Source organism: Cervus elaphus, chromosome 10 (genome assembly GCF_910594005.1).
Source record: "Cervus elaphus chromosome 10, mCerEla1.1, whole genome shotgun sequence".
Taxonomy (NCBI): Eukaryota; Metazoa; Chordata; class Mammalia; order Artiodactyla; family Cervidae; genus Cervus; species Cervus elaphus.
In genome coordinates, this window is record NC_057824.1 from 39,458,812 (window position 1) to 39,481,136 (window position 22,325).

The 22,325-nt window shown below is 54.6% G+C and overlaps 1 protein-coding gene across 3 annotated transcripts in view; it reads right to left on the minus strand.

Annotated features, from left to right (window-relative positions):
- The window catches only part of GSG1L (GSG1 like), a 253,377-nt gene extending 238,025 nt beyond the window's left edge, over positions 1-15,352 (minus strand). For all 3 annotated transcript variants that reach the window (XM_043914577.1, XM_043914579.1, XM_043914576.1), the window contains exon 1: positions 14,885-15,352. In XM_043914577.1, the coding sequence (XP_043770512.1) occupies positions 14,885-15,236 (352 nt within the window). In that variant the 5' untranslated portion in view covers positions 15,237-15,352. The remainder of the gene's footprint in view (positions 1-14,884) is intronic.
- Between the last annotated feature and the right edge of the window lie 6,973 nt (positions 15,353-22,325).

A 22,325-nucleotide genomic window follows, 5' to 3' on the forward strand; every position in this document is an offset into this window, starting at 1 on the left:
TGTATTTCTATTCCTGTTAATATTTATCTATTTATTTTCGGCTGAATCGGGTATTAGTTGACACACGTGGCGTTTTCCTCGCAGCACGTGGGAATCATCCTTGTGGCACACGGGCTGCGTTGCCCTACAGCATGTAGGACCTTAGTTCCCCAACCAGGAATAGAGCTCGCTTCTGCATTGGAAGGCGGATTCTTAACCACTGGCCCACCAGAGAAGTCCCTGGATGTATTCTGGAAAGGAGCCAACAGGCTCTGCTGATGGATTGAATGCCGACGTGTGTGTGAGACAGACAGACAGCGGGGAGAAGGGGTTAAAGAGAACTTCAAGGTTTCACCTGGGAAAGACGGTGCTGTCCTTTATTGCTTATTGAGATGGAGCTGAGGGGGCAGGTGAGGACGAGGTATCCAATCACGCTTGTCACCAGTCTTCCCAAGCTCCGCTTTCTAGGCACCTGGTAGGACCCCCAGGAGATGAGCCATGACCATGTGACTTGCTTCGGCCAATGAAACGCAAGCCAAATGGCATGAGCCACTTCTGGGCAGAAACTCGTCCCCCTTTCCTGCTTCTATAGCCACAGAACCCGGAGACAGAGCCTCTCTTACCCGAGTCCAGGATGGGGACACATAAACACAGCCCCTGGGGTTGTCCGAACCTTCCCAGACTTGTAGATGGTCAAGGCACCGTGACCCAGCCTCCCCCGGCCAGTGACGGCAGAACAGACGGTGGGTTGAGGACCTGTTCATTGGAGATGCTGGTGAGACCTCCGAGCAGAGGTCTCAACTGAGGGGAGTCACTGAGACTTGTGTCCAACCCCCCACCCTGACTGTGTCTGGGGAGGGTCTCCCTCCCTCTGCTCCTCACCCAGGACCACCCAGATTTCTCCTGAGGCTGGGCAAGGCAAGTGTTAGTCACTCAGTCGAGTCCAACTGTTTGTGACCCCACGTGCTGTAGTCCACCAGGCTCCTCTGCCCATGGGCTTCTCCAGGCAAGAATACTGGAGAAGGGTACCACTTCCTCCTCCAGGGGATCTTCCCGACCCAGGGATCAAACCCACGTCTCCTGCATTGCAGGCAGACTCTACCATCTGAGACACCAGGACCAGAAGGGGACAAGGCTGGCAGCTGAGAGCATGGGACAAGGATGGCAGGGAGAGACAGTTCTTCCGGAGCTCAACCCTGGGACAGAGAAAGCAGGATGGAGAGAGGGCCAGAGAGAAGAGGGGACAGACAGACAAGGACAGAGGGCGGGGAGGCTCCACAAGTGTGTCCCAGTGGCCACCAGCATGCAGATCCAGTTGACTCGCTGAGAAGCTGCCTCCCACGTACTGAGTTTACTCGGGCTGCGAATGACTAATAAAAAGACCATAGTTTCGCTAAGATGTGTTTATTACTCTCCTCATATGTGAGTCACCACCATCCTTATTATTATTGACCTGTGGCAGTTTGGAGAAGGGCTGGAGAGCCTCCATGGGCAGAAGCCCCCCAGTAGCGCAACATCAAGCCCACCCACTCCCCCCACCCCCGAGCAGCGGTGGGATGGCGGGAGGAGGAGGGGGGAGTCTGGGGAAGGGGAAGGTCTGGCCTGGCTGCCGCGCCTTTCCCACCTGCCCGAGGCACCAAGGGCTGAGGCCCCACAAGCCCACCCCTGGCAGAGTCGCCTCCTCCTGCCATGGACTCAGCCCTCCTGGAAAAGAGCAGCAAGAAGGGGCCATATGTGCGCCTTCCCACCTCCCCAGGGCTATTTCAGGCTCCCCTTACTTGCCTCTCCTCCCAGCTCCTCAGGCCTGCGTGTGTGTGCGTGTGTGTGTGTGCCTGTGTGTGTCTCCCTCTCTCTCTCGGTGTCTCCCTCTCAGTTACTCCGTTTCCCTCCTAATTCCCTCCTAATTGTACAAGGTATCAAGTACATCCCATGGAAAGACCCTCATCCTGCGACATTGAGACCCTGGGTACCAGCTCTCCCATCCTCCCTGCCAGTCTCTGCTTCTCTCTGTGTCTCTCCATCCGTGTGTGTGCGTCCCTGGTCTGTGACTCTGCGCATCCCTCTGTCTGTCTCCCTGTCTCTGCCCCGTTCCCCTCTCCCACCCACGTCCCCTCTGTATGTATCTCCCTTTCTCTGTCTCTGTCACTCTTTCATCACCTCCCTTCCTGGCTCCTCTGTCTGATCGCAGCCTTGCCCTGGGTCCCTCTCATATTCGGGGTGTGTCTGCCGTCTCTGACCCCCTCCCTGGAAGGCTGGGATGCAGGACAAGGCCCCTCCCCACCACTGCCTCTCCCCCAGGCTCCAGCTCTGCTTCCGGAAGCTGGAACATGGACATCCCCCGGCTGGTGTCCACCAGCAGGAAGCGGGCAGCCCCTGGGAGAGGAACCTGCAGCCCAGTGTCCAGAAGCGATGAGGACACAGGCTCAGCATGGGCAGTTTGGGGCCGGGACACCCTTCACACCTCGCGAGTCACCACCCAGCTGGAGTCCAGTGACAGAGGTCAGCGCTGCCATCTTCATTTTTGTCAGCGCTTCTGGCCTCCCCATTCGAGCAGATTTAAACTCACAAGTCTCAGGAGCTCGGGACGATCACCCCACTTGCCAGGTGGGGAAACTAAGACCCACATTTCCTCTGAAAACACAGGAGAGGAAAACTTCCCATGCACTCTGCTCTAAACTTCTGTCCCCAGCAGTGTCCCCATCCCCTGTGTGGGATCACATCTTTCTTCCTTGGGATCCTGCGCATCTGCCCAGGCCTCCACTCTGAGGACGCTCAGGGCCTCCCCTCGCTCCTACCGTGACCTGGGAAATCCTTGAGCCCTGGGCTTCACCATCCTGGAACAGTCTTGGGGGGCTGTGGGGCACTCCCCACCAGCCAAGAGGGGCCTCTGCACTTGGGCTGATCCTGCCTGTCACCGTCTACCCCCTTTACACACACACACACACACACACATGCACGCACATGCACACGTACTGACCCTCCTGGCAGCCCTCAAGGCTTAATTTTGCTTTGTGCATATCCAAGGTATCATGTACATCCCATGGAAAGACCCTCATCCTGCAACATTGAGACCGTGGGTACCAGCTCTCCCACCCAAAGGGATTCTGCCACTTCCTAAGGACCACTGCGTCCTGGCCCAGGGACACCATGGTGAGAAGTTGAACACAGTCTCTGGTCTGCTCTCAGCTGCTCACTTTAGGATGAGAGGTACAAGTGATACATGTGCTTGGAAATTTTTTTTAAAAAATCATTTCAGCAAGTGGTACGTGCTGTGAGGAGATCGTGGGAGAACACAGCATCAAGGGCTGGGGGGTGGGGAGGGTCTTCGGACATGACAGCTTCACATTTACAGGAAGGGAATCCAGAGGAGGGACCAGTGAAAGCAAACACCCAGAGGTGGGAAATACACTGGATGTCGCCGGAAGTGCAGAGAGAGCGTGGGGCAGAGCCGGGAGTGAAAGACCGTACCGGAAGTTGAGAGAGCAGGAGGCAGAGGTGGCGGGCAGTCAGGGGCCTGGCCAGGGCTGCCCCGCCTGCTGCCCCCTTGTCAGATGCAGAATGAGAGGCCTGGATGGGAACCCTAGGGCCCACACCTGCTGTGCTTCAGAAACCCCTGGGGAGCTGCTTAGACGCGTAGATACCTAGGACTTTCTGCTGGTCCAGTGGTTAAGAATCCGCCTGCCAATGCAGGGGACATGGGTTCAAACCCTGGTCCAGGAAGATCCCACATGCTGAAGAGCGTCTAAGCCCGCGTGCCACAACCACTGAGCCCAAGCTCTGGAGCCCGTGCTCTGCAAAAAGAGAAACCACTGCAAGGAGAAGCCCATGAACCTCAAAGAAGAATGGCCTCCACTCACGGCAACTAGAGAAAAACCCTAGTGTGGCAATGAAGCCCCCGTGCAGCCAATTAATTAATTAATTAAAAAAAGAAGTTCAGATCCCTGGGCCTTACCCCCCACCTATTCAGCAGAAGGTCCAAGGGTGAGGCCCTAGGGAATCTTTCTTTTAGCAAGTTCCAGTTAGACAGCATCACGGACTCAATGGACATGAATCTGAGCAAACTCCAGGAGACAGTGGAGGACAGAGGAGCCTGGTGGGCTACAGTCCATGGGGTCACAAAGAGTCAGACACGCCTTAGCCACTGAACACCACCAACAACAACTAGATGGCCCTGGGCACAGCCCAGTTTGGGAAACACCAGATGGCTCAGAGGTCCTCAACTTGGGGTGGTCTCCAGGGTGGGTCTCCAGAAACCACAGGCCAGATTGTGTGTTTAGGGGGACCCGGTTCTCTGGATAGAGGCCCCTGGTTTCCATCTCAGCATCACAGAGCCCAGAGGGCCACACGATCAAGAACCTCTGACTCAGGCACAGCTGCAGTGTCTTGGCTAAAAGGAACCAGACCAGGGATGGAGGGCTCAGTCACAAACTCCTTCAGTTCCTAGAGGTACCTTTGTTGTATAAGTAGGGGGCATCTATTGTCCTTATCTGACCAGCATCTGTTTCTCCTCTTACTGGGTTGTTGTTATTATTCACTGGCTCAGTCATGTTCAATTCTTTTGTGACCCCATGGACTGCAGCCTGCCAGGCTCCTCTGTCCATGGGATTTCCCCGGCAAGAATACTGGAGTGGGTTGCCATTACCTTCTTCAGGGGATCTTCCTGACCCAGGGATCGAACCCGCGTCTCCTGCATTGGCAGGTGGGTCCTTTACTCCTGAGCCACCTGGGAAGCCCCTCTTACTTGGACAAGTCCCAACTCTGAAGAACCACCTACAATACAGTGATTGTTTTAACTTTTTTATTGTGGAAAATTTCAAACATACACAGAAGTGAAAGGAGTAGTGTAATAAATCCCCATGAATCTATCGATCACCATCAAGAATTATCAACATCTGGCCAGTGTCATCTCACCTTTATCATTCTCTTGTCCTCTTTCCCTTTTTTTAAAACAGAAGGTCCTTGTCGGTTACTTATTTTAAACAGAGCAGGGTGTATATGTCAATCCAATGACTGTTTTGATGGCCCCAATTCTTCCCTCTCTCCTGTATCCATAGAGGGCTTCCCTGGTGGCTCAGATGGTAAAGAATCCGCCTGCCAATGCAGGAGACTCAGGTTCGATCTCTGGGTCAGGAAGATCCCCCGAAGAAGGAAATGGCAACCCACTCCAGTATTCTTACCTGGAAAATCCCATGGACAGAGAAGCCTGGAGGGCTACAATCCATAGGGTCGCAAAGAGTCAGACACGACTTAACAACTAAATAACATCAACAACCTATATCCATGCCCTTGGCCATTATGAGTCTGTGGTGCCCGCAACAGTGACTCCAGGCTCAGCTGCATGATTTGCTTTGGCCAATGAGATGTCAGCAAAGCAAATAGCCAGCGACCAGCATGCTTAGGTATTAGGTGTGAGTCACCTAATATTTAGGCCCAACCTAATGTGGACCCGCAGACTATCGAGCTGAGCTTACAGCTGTCTGCCCCTGAGGTTCTGTGGTTACACAGCATCACTGCGGCAAGTGCTGACTGGCACAGCCCTCTTCCACTCTCAGACCTCATGGTTGAGGGGAACCTGTCCTCATCTCCTGTGGTCAATCAATACCATCTACCCCTCTGGCCATGCCCATCAGTTCAAGGACATGGAGACATGGTCCCAAGCTGATCCAATGAGAACCAGCTCTGGGACTTTTGTTTGGAACCATGGAGAGGATGATCTCTTTTGCCCCTGAAGTTACTGAAAGGACAGAAGGTAAGTCCAAAGTTTTGGGGGATGTCCACAGGGGGAGAGTGGACTTGAGAATGAAGCTAACCCAGAGGAAGGCAGAGCCAAGGGCTGGAAAGAGAAACTCCCAATTATCCCGTGATCCCGCCATGCCACAACCTGGACTTTTCTTAGGAGACTTTCTATCAAGAACGACCATAAATTCCTCTTTTTTTTTCGTAAGCCCATTTCAGGTGATTTTGTCTCTCACGTGGTGAGTCCTGGAATCCTGCCTAATGGGTCACCTCCTTTAGGGATGTCCATCCAAGCCCCCACCCATCCCCCTGGCTTGAAGCTCTGCTCTCCTCTCTTCATAGGACGGGCTTGTGTAGATCCTACACTCCCCACTCCTGGACAGAGCAGACGGGACCAGCCATCAAGGCCGCCACAGGCACCACGCAGTCCAATCAGATTCTTTCTCAAGACGGTGACCCGACAGCCATGGAAACAAGGAGCTGGGACTCCAATCACATGAGCAGCAAGGCTTTGGCCGAGAAATTGCAAACTGGAGGGACAGGGTCTGCTCACCCCTCATAAGTGTTGGCCCCAGTCCTGCAGAACACGCTTCTAATTTTTAATTGAATTCATTGCCAAATTTCAACCATCAAGAGGTTTCCTGGAGGGCTGATAAAATGGGCAACTTTTGGTCCCACAGGGTCCCCCTTCCTCCGATGACAGTGGGCACTGGAGCCGAACAGTAGCTGCCCTTTAGTGGGGCAGCTGCTCCCGGTTCCGCACTGGCCCCTCCCTTCTCTATATACCGCTGTCTTTGGTTTCCAGTCTGGCCTCAGCAGGATTTCAATCGGTGGCTCTGGACCTGTGGGAGGATTATCAGCTCTGGCCTCCAGGAGCCCAGATAGTCCTGGCTCTGACCTCCAAGGCCTTTGCCTGGATTTTGTAGGCAGCAGCATCCTCCTTAAAAAAAAAAAAAAAAAGAAAGAAAGAAACTCTATCCTTAAGTGGGCTCGAGTCTGCTCTGTTCAGACCAAGGATGGTGCCACAGGCAACACAGCGGCCTGAGGTCACAGTATCCCCACAAGTTTCCGAGTCTGGCCCCAGGATTTAAACAGGGAGGATGACCATATGAGCCCCCTTAGCCCCTTACAGCACCCCCACTGAATACCTCTTCTCAGAAGCAGAACAGGGAAGGGAAGAGGGAAGAAAGAACTTCTGACAAGTCCAAGGGAACGACAGGCACAGAACCTGGGGCCTCCCGCTGCACACATGCGTCCTGAGAAGGTCCGAGAACTCCACATGCATTCAACACATATTCACCAAACCCTCACTCAAAGCCAGCATTATGTGAAATGCACCAAGTCTTGCTCCCATGAAGATAGCATCTGAGCAAGAGAGAGACATAATAAAGATAAATGAAAACAGAAATAGAGTCACAGATGTATTATCAAGGGGTGGGGAAGGGGGAGAGATAAATTTAGAGGTTGGGATGGACATATGCGTGTGTGTGTCCTAAGTTGCTTCAGGCATATCCAACTCTGTGTGATCCTATGGACTATAGCCCGCAAGGTTCCTCTGTCCACGGGATTCTCTAGACAAGAATACTGGTTGCCACGCCCTCCTCCAGGGGATCTTCCCCATCCAGGGATCGAACCTGCGTCTCTTATCTCTTACATCTCCTGCATTGGCAGGCAGGTTCTTTACCACTAGCGCCATCTGGGAAGCCCTAGATGGACACATACACACTACTATATATAAAATAGATAACTAATAAGGACCTACTGTATAGCAAGGGCAACCCTACTCGATACTTTGTAATGGCCTATATGGGAAAAGAATCTTAAAAAAGAGGGGAGATACGTACAGGTATAACTGATTCACTTTGCTGTACACCCAAAACTAACACAACATTGTAAATCAACAACACTCCAATAAAATGTTTCAAAAGAAGGGAAGGAAGGAGATAAATGAGTTTGATATGTAGTGCGTAAGACAATAGTTAGAATGATGGGGGAATAAGGAGGGCGGGGGAAGTGTTTGGAGGTAGTGAGGTCACTGATATAGACCACATGGTCTGGGAAGGTGGTCGGGGACCATGTCCACTGAGAAGAGGACATCTGAGCAGAGTCCTGCCTGAGAAGGGAGGGACCCTGGCAGGTACCTGGAAAAGAGTTCCCACATCAAAGGAGCAGCAAGTGCAAAGGCCCTGAGGCAGGAGGGCCTTGGCCTGTCGGAGGGCCAGCAAGGAGGCTGGTGTGGCCGGGGCAGAGCAGTTGCGGGCAGAGATGGTCAGAGAGGCACAAGGGGCAAATTTCAAAGGGCCCACAGGGCTTGGAGGATGCCTGGCTGTAACCAAGTAAGACAGGATGCACGGGAGGGCCCTGCGCAGAGGAGGGACTCAGATTTAAGAGGATTCCTCCAGCTGCCGGATGGAGAACAGACGGGGGTGGGGACCATGGGCAGGAGCAGGGAGCCCAGAGAGGGGTGACTGCCCTAGTCCAGGGGAGAGGGGCCAGGGCAGAGCTGGTCAGGACACGGTCAGGTGGGGGCTGGACTCTAAATGAAGAGCAGGCAGGATCTGCCCATGGATGAGACGTGGGATGTGAGAACACGAGGCACCAAGGAGGACCCCAAGGCTTGGGGCCTGGGCGGATGGTGGGGGGTGGGGGGATGGTGGACCACGGGAAGAGGCAACTGCCACTCCCACAGGAACCTGGGCCCAGTGCGGATTGACCTGCCAAGTTTTTGAGAAAAGCCATCAATCTGGATGTTTCTGTGAAGTGTCTCAATTTTCAAACACTGGCAGCTTATTCAAAGATGCTGAAAACACCGCAGGGCCAAGAAAACAGATGGACATGGTCTTCCCTGGTGGTCCAGTGGTTAAGGCTGGGTTCCTTCTACCGCAAGGGGCGAGATTGGATCCCTGGTTGAGGAACTAAGATCCCGCATGCCACGCAGCCAAAAATACATAAATAAACCAAATATACCTATTTTTTAAAAATAGACAGTTTGAAGGTGATCCAAGGGCCACACGTTCACAGCCTCTAACCCAAGGTCAGATGACCACAAGCTCCATTATTGAGTGATTGCTGTATACCAGCCAAGCATCTGTGTTATCCAGCTGAACTCCAAGGACACAATCGTGAGGCAGATATCATCATCCTCTTGTCCCAGCCAAGGAAACGGAGGCCCAGCGAGGGCAAGCCCCTGCCAGAGGTCACACAGCACATGAGTGGTGGCTTGGGCTGGAGCCTGGACAGTGCGGTCCCAGGGTGCTCTGCCACCTCCATCACGCAGACAAAAAACAAAATGAAATGTTCATTTTACACACAAGGAAAGACAAGGCCAGAGAGTGTGTGTGACTTGTTTAAAGTCCCTCTGCAAGTTGGCACTGGAGGCAGGACTTGAACCCAGGACTCAGGACACCTGGCACACTGCTCTTCCCAGCGAGGTCTCCTGGAGGTGCTGGGGGAGCCTGTATTAACTGGGATGGGGGGACAGGGCGCAGCATAGCACAGCAGACCAAGGCCAGGCTCTGAAGCCTTCTGCATATCACAGCTCTGTCATCTGGAAGCTGTGTGACCTTGAACCAATCACTTTACCTCTCTGTGCCTCAGTTTCCTCACTGGGTATAACCATGGCACCTACTTCACAGGGTTCTTATGGGAACCAAAGGAAGTAACACTTGTCGGGGGGGGGGGGGCCAAGCCACACCCTTCAAAGTCCAGCTCTTCACCCATCAGCTGCTCCTGGCCCATGTAACATTACACTGATGTATTCCCAAGCACTGGAAGCTCCAGGTTGGGGACATCACAGGCCTGCTTATACTTGTGAAAATGGAGCAGCGCAATGTAAGAGGCAGACAGAAGGGCTGGGGTTTCTGCAGAGAAAGGGGAAGCAAGAAGGCACAGGGTAGCAGGGGGCTTCTCCTCCCCGGCAAGGGTCCCACCCCACGCTCACTGGTGAGCATGATGAGGGGCAGGTGGAGCAGAAACCTCAGCAGAAGGGGAGGGGTCCCCGGCCAGCCCCCTGCTTCACTGCAGCATAAGAAGACACCTGGAGCCTGGCGGAGAACTGCACCCAGAAAACAACAGTTACAACAACCGACAGCCATCCCACAAATGCTGATGGGACACCACTACGCACCAGCACTGGGGACCAGTGTAAAGAACCCAGAGAAACTCAACCCCCGCCTGCACGGAGCCCATGGACCACACGTGAAACAAACAAGGAACACCGAGCCAAAGTCGATGGCGGCCAGCGGCTAGAAATCAAGCAGGAAAAGTGTGGGGAGATCAATGTTCAATCAGATGCTGGGAGAGAGCTGATTTCAAGAAGCTTCGGGAAACAGGAACTCCCCTGGTGCTCCAGTGGCTAAAACTCCACACTCCCAAAGCAGGGCACCCGGGTTCGATTCCAGATCCCACATGCATCTGTGCTTAGTAACTGAGTCATGTCTGACGCTTTGCAACCCCACGGACTGTAGCCTGTCAGGCTCCTCTGTCCATAGGATTTCCCAGGCAAGAATACTGGAGTGGGTTGCCACACCCTCCTCCAGGGGATCTTCCCGACCCAGGGATGGAACCCGTGTCTCTTATGTCTCCTGCATTGGCAGGCAGGCTCTTTACCACTAGCGCCACCTGGCAAGCCCAGATCCCACATGCCACAGCTGAAAGATCCAACATGCTGCAACAGTGCAGCCAAATAAATAAAGAAATTTTTTTTTAATTGCTGAAACAGTCTTTGTGGCCATCTGCTGGAAGAGCCTTCCAGGCAGAAGGAAGGACCAGTGCAAAGGCCCTGAGGCTGAGTATGTCTGGTGTCAGGGGCCAGTGTGGCAGAAGTCAGTGACCAGTGTGGGAAGGAGAAGACCCAGAGAGGCAGAGAAGCCTTGTAGCCGGGGGAGGGCTGAGGGCCACCCTCATGCAGGGCCTCAAGATTCGGGGACCATGTGGCTTTGATTCTAAGTGAGAAGGGGACTGTCAGAGGGGCCTGTGCAAAGGAGGGACAGGATCCGATGATTACTCAGCTGCAAAGTGGACAGGAACGGACAGGGGCTGGGGGCAATGGTGGAACAGGTGCAGAAGTCCACGGGAGAGACAATACGGCTCAGACATGGGGCAGCACAGAAGTGACCAGGCATCACACACCCAACAGGTGCCCAGCATGTCCCCTCACTGTTTCACTGAATCCTTGCTCCTTGAGCAGCTGCTAGTTGCTCTGATCCTCATAAACCCCATTCTACAGGCCAGCAAACTGAGGCCCTTGCCCAAACCACACCGCTATAAAAAGAGGTATCGCGAGGCATCCATCCTTCCTGGACCTTGTCCCACCCATGACAGCGGACAGAACGGGTCTAGAGTCAGGACACCAAACATCCTGTTCCTCCTTCCCCTGACCTCTCTCCCTTCTCGCCGGCCACCCCAGTCCCACTTCCCTCCAGACATCTTCACAAGCTCCCCTAGACCTAGCCACCCCATCAATCCTCCAGTGTCACCCTTCTCCTCAGGATCAAACATCACCTGCGCTCCCGTCAGCGCAGCCTCCTTCCCACCACCCCCTCCCGCCCACCTCCAGACCTTCCCTCATCACTCCTCCAGGCCTTTCTCTGCCGCCCCTCCCACCCCAAGGCCTGCGTCTGCACCCACCCGCGCCTTCCGAGCATCTCAGCCAGAAGAGAAATCCAATTTGCGTGAAGGGCTTGGGGTAATTCTGTGTCGAGGCCACGCTTCCCTGTCTGCCTGTTGAAGGAGGCCGATGCTCCTTCTTAGAGGAAAGAGAAAAGCCTCCTTTGTGCTGGGTCTGGGGAGATCGTGTCTGTTTAGGACAGGCTGCAGTTTTCTTTGTGAACCCTGTAGATTTTTTTTAGTGTGGGAAAAGGGGCTTATTAGATTTCCCTGTGGCTGCCCAGAGTGGGGAGAGGTTTTTACCCTGAGCACAGAAAGAAATTACCGAACAGGCATTTGAGAGGAAGGAGCATTTAACAGCTGCCTCTCATGGAGAGGTTAGGATTTCGAGGTTGGTGTTTTCACTGGAGTGAACATAAAATGCAGAGAAAGGAAGAAAACCTTTCCTGTAGTTTCATGGTGGGAGGGAAGGAAGTTGGTTGGCCATGTTCTGCGGGGAGAGCAGGATTTTGTTCCTGGGGGGGGGGGGGGGGGCAGGAGGGGCGTGTTGGGGGGTGTTTTTTTTCCCCTTTCCAAGTAGAAAGAAATTTTAAAATGGTCGCAGAACCCAGAAGGAAGGTTGTCATAGCAACAAAAGTTTGAGGCCAGGTACCTCCTGACACCCTTTCAGCACCACGGCGGTGGAGGGGTAGGAGCTGGGCACCGTAGGATCCGCTGGGAAAATCTGAGCCAAGTTTGGCTCAGACTTCCCAAATTTCTCACCAACACTGACAGGCTGATAACTATTTTCCAAGCTCCCAGGGAGGAAAATTGTGATTTTCTGGGAGGGGCAATCACTAACCAACAGTGATCAAGAGGAAAGAGAAAAACTGTGGGTTTGTTTTATTTACCCAACAAACTAACATCCACGTTTTTACTAAAAGAGGACTGCAGGTGAGGGTCTTATGCTGAGCCCTCTCCGAAACTGTCCCCTTCTCTGACCCCCAACTGCATGGTTCTCTTCTCTGATCACTTCATCTGGATTCCTTCCTGCCCCAGGAAGACGACTCAGGCCCCCTATCAGGTGTGAGGCCAGACAAGAATCTCTCTTAACTTCAAACTCCTCATCTGAAAAATGGGCACCATAGAAGTGCCTGCCACGCAAGGGTGTTCAACAAGATTTCGCAGGTGAGACGTTTCCACAATGCCCGGTACACATCAAGAGCTCAATAATTGTGAGCTAGCATTGTTTTCAATTTTTTTAATTAACATTCCTTAACGCTTAAAGAATTTAAACATCCTGTGTGGGGATATGCATATAGATATCGCTGATTCACTCTGTTGTACAGTAGAAATTAACACGACACTGTAAAGCAACTATACTCCATTCAAAAAAATCCTTAACATCTTGTGTCAAGCCCTGAATGAGCCACACGGATGAGCTACAGGGAAATAACGGCAACAGTTCGGGGCGTGACCTTCAGGAAGAGGCCTGGAGGGACTTCCAACAATTGAGAGGCTAAGCTGGCCAGTGAAGACCCCGGCACTTCATGGAGCAGAGACGGGACCACCAGACACAGTGTTGGATCTAAGTGTGTACATAAAGGAAGGCGCAGGTGGTCTGAGAGTTTCCACGAGGAGAAACTTGGTGAGAGGTAGAGGTGAAGTGTGGGGGAACTCCACCCCCAAAAGGGTGCAGATCCTTTCCAGGATAAGGCATTCCAGGGCCTCTGTGGGAGAGGACTGGGATGAGTGGAAAGCAGGGAATTTTAGCCAAGATGTCTTTTAGGGTTAATTTATTATTATTATTATTATTATTATTATTACATCCCAGAGTAAAATACTCACGTCCTGAGTGCATGCCAGAAGTAAGTCTGATGGGGTGAAACTGGTCAGGGCAGGACCCTATTCAGATGGTCTTTGGCAAACAGCCAGTATCAAGCAAGTGGTGCCATAAAAGTTCAGTGGGCCACCCCCAGAGACAAGACAGAGCAGGCAGCACCCCAGGAAACCTCCAGTCCGTGGTCCTGAGGCCTCGTGCAACATATATCCTGCAAATAGGTACTGAAGACCTTCTATGCGCTAGACAGTACCCAGAGACTGGGCATGGCAATGAACAAGATGGCTAGGGCCCTGCCCTCATAGAGTGTCAGCCTGTGGGGACAGGGGACAAGAAGCTGGTGGCCAAAGGCATGCCCCCAGAAAACTTCAGGTTGTGCCAAGTGTGATGGGGGAGATAAAAGTGGCGATGAGATATCAATACAAAGATGGGAAGACTCTGCCTCCAAAGAGGAACAGGGAGGTCTTCTCTGCAGGGGACCCTGCCAGGAAGTCCCCCTGGAGCAGAGGGGGAGCCAGCCAGGGAAGACATAGGGAAAGGCATTCCCTGCAGGGACTGCAGCCTCCCTGGGTTTATTTCACACCTTCTTCCCTCTGTCCTTTCTACCAGTCAGGCCAAAGCCTAACTCGGGGCACACTGGAGGTTTGTGGCCCACTCCTGTCTCCGTGTGACTACACACATAGCCCAAGTTGACATCTGAGAGCTAGGCGACAGATGGAGAGTTTTAACCTTGGGGAGAGAGGTCAATTCACTCAAGAGGGTTCCCACACTTGGACTTGGAGCAACATCCTCTCCACCGTCTGGGAGGTTCCGCCTGGCGTGGACCAGCGTCCCCAGCATGGGGCACCAACGCTGTCAGGCAGCTCTCCCCGGGGTCCTGCCCCAGCCTCGCTGCCTGCCTCGGGGACCCTCATTCCGGCACTGGCCGCCTCCTGCGGGTATAGGCAAGGGTGCGAGGCCAAGGGCGCAGTTGGATCTGTCTTCTGAAAAGTCACCCCCTTCCCCCCGCCTCAAACCCCCCAACCCCCACCTCAATTCTGATCGGATCCTCGCAGAGCTGTCCCGCTTTCCTGCCTGACTTCTCTGCCTCCCGCCGCATCTTCTCCCGGGTCGGGGGCCGGACGCGAAGCGCTTCTTGTCCCTTGCAGGGAACCAACCGGAATGCCACTCCTCACTCCCCAAGCCCGGGCTGGGAGCCGATGAGCGCGGGTTGGAGATGGGGTGCGGGGAAGAATGACCCCCTGGGCTCCGGGCTCTGAGGATCTGCGGTGGGAGGGGGCAGCAGATAGCAACAGTCCCTGCAGCAACACCCCCACGACCCTGGGCGGGACGGGATGGGGTGGTGGGAGTAGCCAGAGCCCCGCAAAGGGAAAGGAGGGAAGGGGCGAGCGTGAAGATGAGTTCTGGCGCGGAAAGCAACGCGCGCCCCGCCGACCGGCAGCCGGGGCGGGTGGCCGGGAGACGCGCCTCCCCAAGGCGCCTGGCGCTCGGAAGGGGCAGGAGCTGCGCTTGAACCTTGAAACGGTGGAGCGTCCCGAACGCCCAGCATCCTACAGACACCACCACCATCCGGCGACCTGCCCACCGCGCTCCCCGCACCCGAACGCTGGGCCGGCCGAGCCTGCGGAGCGCGGGGCACGGCGTCCTGGCGGCGGCGCTGGGCCCCCAGCCCGGGCGCAAGGAGGGAGCGCGCAGCCCCGGGGGAGCCGGGAGCCGAGCCCCGGGGCGCCGCCGCTCACTCACCGAGCCCGCCGAGCTCCTCCTCGCAAGAGTACCAGATGCCGGTGTGGAAATTCCTGAAGAGGAAGCGGTCGTCTCCCGTCTCCCAGCTGTAGAGCGCGCCGCCAGGGGGGCCGTTCCCGGCCGCGGGGGCGGCGGGGGCGGCGGGGACGGCGGGGGCGGCGGTGCCGTTGGCCGTGGCGTTGGCGCCCGAGTTGGGGCAGTTGGCGCTCCCGCCCTGGCCGCAGCCCGGCTTGGGCACCCGCTGCGTGCCCTGGCACCAGTGCGTGGTGAGGAAGGCGGTGGTGGCGAAGAGCAGCGCCAGCAGGTTCAGGGCCACGGCCAGGAGCGCTCGGCCGCGGCGGCTCGTCTTCATGCCGCCCGCGCCGCCGGGACCGCGCCGCCGGGGAGCTCCGCGCGCGAAGTTGGCAGCCGGCGCCCCGCGTCAGCGGCTGCTGCCCGCCGCGCCCCGGGGCTCGGGCGCCTGTGATGGGCGGCGGCGGACGCGGCGCGGGCCCATGACCCGCCCCCCTACCCCGGGGGTGGGGGCGCGGCGCGCGGGGGGCGCGCGGGGGAGCGTGGGGGGCGGGCGGCGGCGGAGCGGCTTCGGCGCGCCCGGAGCCCGGAGCGCGAGTGCACCTCGGCGAGGAGCCGCGGGCGCCTGGCAGCGGCCACGGCGCAGGGACGCGCGCCCCTCCGTGGGGAGACACCTGCAGGCGGCCGGAGACACTGTTCTGGCTCCCGCCCTCACGGGGAGAGGGGGCGCCCCTCGCCGGGAGCGGGCGGATGGGGGTCCAGCAGAGAAGGGGCGCCGGGGAAAGAGACCCGCACCCGAGTGGAGGGTCTGAGAAGCAAAAGAGTGCCAGAGAGGCGCTCTCGGAGAAAGAGGGAGGAGAAGCCACAAAACCAGCCGGGAGGGGTCATCTCGCGCAGGAACCGAAGTCCCGCCCTCTGGAGAGAAGAGCAAGCCTGCTGGGGTCCCCACGAAGAACAGGGGCCCGCAGCACCCTCGCCCCTATGGGGAACCCCAGGAAGGAGCCCCAAAGAGTTTGAGAGGCAGAGTTGAGGGTTTCGCACACCAAGGAAGCTGCTAGACCCACTGGGAAGGATGCTTCATTACTGATTCTGGAGTTGCAGGACCTGTCGGGAGGGGTGCCTCACCAGATGTGCTGGGCAATAGTCTGAAGGGCGTGTGCTTGCCCTGAGGGTCTCTCTTCCAGGGAGAAATGGGCTGCATGAACCACCAGGACAGGCTCCCCTGGCAGAATGAAGCTGCCGTCTCCTGGCCTCCCTATCAAGGCATGGAACCGGCCAGGAATGAGCCACACAAGGTGCCCACGTGTTAGACACAGAAATGGAGCTTCCCCTGGCAGGCCATCCCCACCCAGCCCAGATCCTTAGCAGTATGACCCAAGGAAATACCATGCCAGACAGGAACTTGTTGCAGTTATCAGACAGGGGTGCCCCCACAGAGGCTGCCAACCCAGAATCTTCAAGTTTGGGGGTGGACAGAAAGGTCAAGAATACTGACTTTGGGGGGTCAGGTAACCCTGGGGCTTGACCACCTGTGGGCTTTGAACCAGTTACTAAACCTCTCTATTTCCTTATCTATTTAAAAAAAAGTGGAGGGAGGAATGCTGGGCTGTTGTGATGAGATTGTGCCTGCAAAAAGCACTTGGCATATAGTAGGTGCTCAGTAAATGCTGGCCAGGATTATTAACGGGCTTCCGAGGTGGCGCTAGTGGTAAAGAACCCACCTGCCAATGCAGACGCCGGTTCGATCCCTAGGTGGGGAACATCCCCTGGAGGCGGGCATGGCAACCAATTCCAGTATGCTTGCCTGGAGAATCCCCATGGACAGAGGAACGTGGTGGGCTACAGTCCTTGGGACCGCAAAGAGTTGGACATGACTGAGGCAACTGAGCACACATTATTATTAACATCTGAACCAAGATCATCAGGTCAAATTTGCACAGACCTTCTCAGGATCTCTTGTGCAAGGTGGGATGGTCTGATTGTCAGCACTCCATCTGCATCTCGGCTCTAAGATAACCACGTTCCCTGAACCCCGGCCACACTGTACAGTACACGGTGCCCAGACACCCGGGATGTGCAACAGTGAGGTGCATGTTGCTTGCAAGAGCTCATTTGAATTCCTCCCAAGCTGAGAACGGCTCTCACAAGCCCCAGCTCGTGGAGCGGCAGGACTTGCAGAATTCAAGGTTAACGGATTATGAATTGCCTCACTCTGGTGGGTGAGCCCCTGCTCCCTGGCAGCTGCTGCTACCCTGCCTGGGGGTAGGTGAGAGTAATTGTGGGCAACGTTCCTGGCAGGAACCCGTATGAAGGATAGCCAGGGGTCCCCAGACTTGTTTATTAGATCCCTTTTCTGGCCTTAGGCAAGGCGTTCCCAACTATTTTGAGAAGGAGGACTTCCATTCAATAATGGTGGCATTGAGAGTATTGGTCAACAGAGAAAATAAATCACGGCCAAGCAGCTAAAAGGAATTCAGTAGCGCATTTAAACGGCTGTACAATATTCATCAGAGGAGCATCTGTACACATTTGAAAACCAATCCCTCGGATGTTGGCTTGAAACGGTGGCACGTGTGCATATGTGTGGGACTCAGGGACCTAGAGGCTGGGAACCGTGTCGTAGTCGTCCAAAGCGAGGAGAGCCCGGGTGACATGTGTCTCAGAGGCCACTCTCTCCTAAGATATACCTAGAGGAAGCACAGAGGGGTTTGATATTTCTGTCTAAGATACTCTTCCATCTAGATGCTCAGCACCAAGGAGAAAAGAGCATGAACGGCATTAATGAGTACGTTGCAGAGTCAGCAGGTGTCATGAGCTTGGGAGAACAACAAGGCAGGGAGGTGCAGAGAGGTGAGGGTAGTAGGTTGTGGCATTAAATCAGGGCTGCAAGAGGATCTCAAGGGAAGGTGACTTGGGAGCAAAATTTTGAAGGAAGGTGGAAGCTGGCCATGGAAATATCCCAGGAAAAGAGGTTCCAGGAAGAGGGAGCAGCTAGTGCAAAGGCCCTGGGGTAGGGGATAACTGAGAGAGCAGTGTGGTCAGAGCTGAGTGGGCAGGGGGAGAGCAACAGGGGGAAGAGTAGAAAGGAAATGGGGGGAGGGGACAGGTCATGATGCGTGGAGTCTGTTACAAGGACTCCAGAATTTACCCTGAGTTGGGAGGGAGCCTGGGGAGGTTCTGAGCAGAGGAGAGATGTCTGCTCAGAGTATAAGAGGACCACTCAGGATGTTGGATTAAGAAGGCAGAATTCCCTGGTGGCCTAGTGGTTATGACTCTGTGCACCCAACACAGAGTGGGACAAGCGTTCGATCCTTGGTTGAGGAACTAAGATCCTGCAACGCCCTGCAGTGTGACCAAAAAAATAATAAATTAAAAAAAAAAAAAGAAGTCAAGAAAGGAGCAGCTGGGGGCTAGTGAGTAAAACTGGGCAAGTAATGCCAGTGGCCCAGACCAGGGCAGTGACGATAGGGCTGTGCATCTATGTCAATTTTAGAAGCAGATCCTGGGACGTCCCTGGCGGTCCAGTAGTGAAGACTTCACCTTCCAGGGCAGGGGGTGCGGGTTCAATCCCTGGTGGAAGAGCTGAGATCCCACATGCCTTGCAGTCAAAATAAAAACCACCATAAAACAGAACAAATATTGTAACAAATTTAATAAAGACTTCAAAAATGGCCCACATCCAAAAAAAAAAAAAAGCAGATCCACTAGGATCTGAGGTGGGATGTATAAGACGCCTTCAAGGTATTTGGCGGGAGGTCCTGGGAGAAGAGCATTGCCGCAGATGGGGCAGCTGAGTTGGAAAAGATGGGCACAGGGCTCAAGGAAGCTCCACAGTTCTCACTGATTTTACCCTGGGCCTTGCACTCAAAGTAGTCTGGGGCTTCCCAGGTGGCACAGTGGTAAAGAATCTGCCTGCCAACCCAAGAGATGCAAGAGACACATGTTAGATCCCTGCGTCAGGAAGATCCCCTAGAGGAGGAAATGGCAACCCATTCCAGTATTCTTGCTTGAAAAATTCCATGGACAGAGGACCTTGGCAGGCTATAGTCCATAGGGTTGCAAAGAGTCAGACATGACTGAACGTGCATGTGCGCACGTGCATTCACGCACACACACACACACACACACACACACACACACACACACACACACTTGCACTCAAAGTGAAGATGGAACAAGGGGATAGAGTTTGTGCCACTGGAGGGAGCCGCTGCTTGGGTCTACACACCCTTCCTGAAACAAACCCAAGCTCACGAGCAAGCACCTTGGATAGGATTTATCCTCAAATAGGGATGAAGTTGTAATTACCTTGGGTGTGGACAGGTGTTAAAGAGAAATTATTCATGACGCTTGATAAGGCGGTAAAGCAGCCTTTATTCAGGGACCACTGCAAAAGGAGTTTTGCCCCAAGAGAGAAATGAAGCTCAACGCTGAATACAAGAACAATAGAGGATTTAGAGACAAAGAGGGCGGGGGTCAGCAGATGGAGGAAACCTGAAGGCTGAATGGATTCTAGTTAACGTGACTTGACAGGATTCCTGCTAAAGAAGAGTAAGAGGTCCAGAGTGGGGAATGAGGGACTTGATCGGGTTTCAAGGCTGAGGGATTCTTGCTAAACTGAGCCAGTAGGATTCTTGCTAAAACTGGCCTAGGCAAGCCAAGGACAGGACCCAAGGTCGGGGCCTATAGCTGAGAAGAGAACTCAGAGGAGCCTGACTCAGGTTTGGCGGAGGAGTCTTTGTCTGGGCATGGTGGGGGTGGAGCTTGTTTACAAGGCCAGAAATGTGGGCCCATACCCCTGTCCCCTCCTCTTTATTTTTTTATTTGGCTACACTGGGTCTTAGTTGCGGCACGTGGCATCTTCCATCTTCGTTGTGGCATGCAGGATTATTTTGATTGCGGCATAAGAACTCTTAGTTGTGGCATCTAGTTCCCTAATCAGGGATGGAACCCAGGCCCCCTGCATTGGGAGCGTGGAGTCTTAGCCACCGGACCACCAGGGAAGTCCCCTGTTCTCTCCTCTTTAGACAGAGTCAAGGACTCCCGGCCCACGGCAGTGAAAGCACCGAGTCCTAAGCACTGGTTGCTGTGTTTAGTCACTCAGTCGTGTACATGAGGTCACTCTGCGACCCCATGGACCGCAGCACGCCAGGCTCCTCTGTCCATGGGATTTCCCAGGCAAGAAGTCTGGAGTGGGTTGCCACTGGACAGCCAGGCAATTCCCCAGTGCCTCTGCTGGCCCCAGGACAGAGTCTACATGCCCCAGTTTGCCTTTGCAGGTCCTAGGCGGCTGGCCCTGCCTGCATCTCAGCCCCTGGGCCTGCCCGGCCCACATCACTCTGACCTCCCTGGGCTCAGAATAGGCCCCCAGGCCCCCACCCACCTCCCTCTGCCTGGATGACCTTGCTGCGCTTATCCTGTGTGTTCTTCCAAATGTGGTCACACATCGCTCCACACACGGCAGAGCCTTGCCTGGCCCCGTCTCCCACCATCCGGCCCTTGTCACCGCTCCTCCGAGGTGTGATGTCTGTGTTCACACTCCTTTCCCCCACAGGCCCTGGGGGGAGGGTGTCGTCCCTCAAGGTCACCCCCACCAGCAGCCTGCAGGCCAGGTTTGGCCCATGAGCTTCCTTTGTTTGGCCTGGATGAAATTGGCCTCCACAGGGTGTTAAATTTTCATGAGTGGCCAACATTCAGTAATCATGATTTCACATAAAAATCTAGACTTCCAGCTTCTTTTGTGAGATCAAATTACCTGCTGACAGCGGGCCTGTATTTTTGCCTGGAAACCATTGGCAAATGTCCCCACAGAGGAAGTCCCCAGGGGCAACAGGCCACCCTACGCCCTTTCATCTTAGGGATACCTGTGGGGGGCATTCGAATTTGAGAACCTGGAATCAAGGCTCCAAACATTTTGGATAACACCATCTATGGTGCTAAAAGTCAGGTGATAGCTACTGTCAGGAGGAGGCATAGTGGCTAGGAGAGCCCTGGGGTGGGGCAGGGTCGGGGGGCAGGGTTGGGGGAGCAGGAGGTGGGGAGGGGGGCTGGGGATTGGTTTATGCAAACTCATCAAAGCCCTGCAATTGGGAATTGTGCCTTTTTTTATATTCAACAAAATTTACCAGAAAAATCGTTGCTATTAATAATGAAATTCATACTTTTCAGGAAACGTGAATATGCTTTGAAGGGACATGACCCAAATGCATCTCGCTTTCCACTTGGAGTCAGCTGCTGCAGGGATTCTCAGCAGCTTCTGGACCTCCTCAGTCACTTCCTGTTTTCTAAGCCTTCAAAATAAAGCTTGAGGAACCAGCGCATCCCCGGCCTCCAGGACCTCCTCATGATAGCAAGGGATTAGCCAATTTCCAATTACCGGTGAGGTTTTTTTAAACATTGACTCCCAAGGTATCTAAGCCTAATACACACTTTACTCCCTGCTTAAGATGCTTCTCCAGGGCTTCTGTGAAAGCTGGCCTGGCGCTGCTAGTGTGTTTATGAGGCTGCCTGCTGCTCAGGGCCAGTGTTCCTAGGGGCAGGAGGGACACTCTGCCCCTGGTGCTCAGTACAATCCAAGAAGTCCCAGGGGGGTGGGTTCTCTGGAAGAGAAAGGAGCCCACTTCATTAGCCTAACTGGACTAACTGGAGTTTCTCTGAAATTGTCTTAGCTCTTCCAACAACTATTCAAGAGGAATTTATCAGGCCATGACTCTGTGTCAGGCTTTTGGCAAGCTGGACCACCCAGGTCTGTGCCTTCATGGGGCTAATGGTCTAGAAAAGAAGGTAATCATGAACAAGGAAACCACTCATCAGTTCAATAATTGCAGATGGGGAATCAGGACGCAAGAAGCAACCAGGGGCCTCGCTGAGGAGGGACGCTTGAGCTGGGTTAGCACATGTCCCCGATTGAGGGTGGAAGGTGTAAATTTTAATCCCCACTCTGCCACATCTGGGCCACCCCTGCCTCTCAGAGCCCCAAGTTTATCATTTGTAAATAGGGTGGGGCAGAGGACAACAGCTGCTGAGCATCCTTACCGTGGGAGGAGGCCACCACCTCCGGGCACTCTCAGCCCTCAAGGGGAAACCGCCAGGTGGGGAAACTGAGGAAGCAGAGGAGAGAGAAGAGGCTTGGAGTGCGGGGGTTGGGGGAGAGGGCCTATGCCACAGCCTGGAACATCAACCAGGAGCTCAGATCCTACCCCACCAGCAATGAGGACTCAGTGATGACTGTGGAGCCGGGAGCATGACACACTCAGGGCTGTGTTTCTAGAAGGTCGTCCAGGGGCCTGGCAGGGTGAGTGTCTGGGAGGTGAGGAGTCCTGGAGATGTGTCAGGAGGCCCCACGCCTGCTCTGGCGATGAGATGGGAGACCAGACTGGTTACCTGGCCGAATTCACAGAGCACAAGGCCAGGGCACACAAGCGTTGTA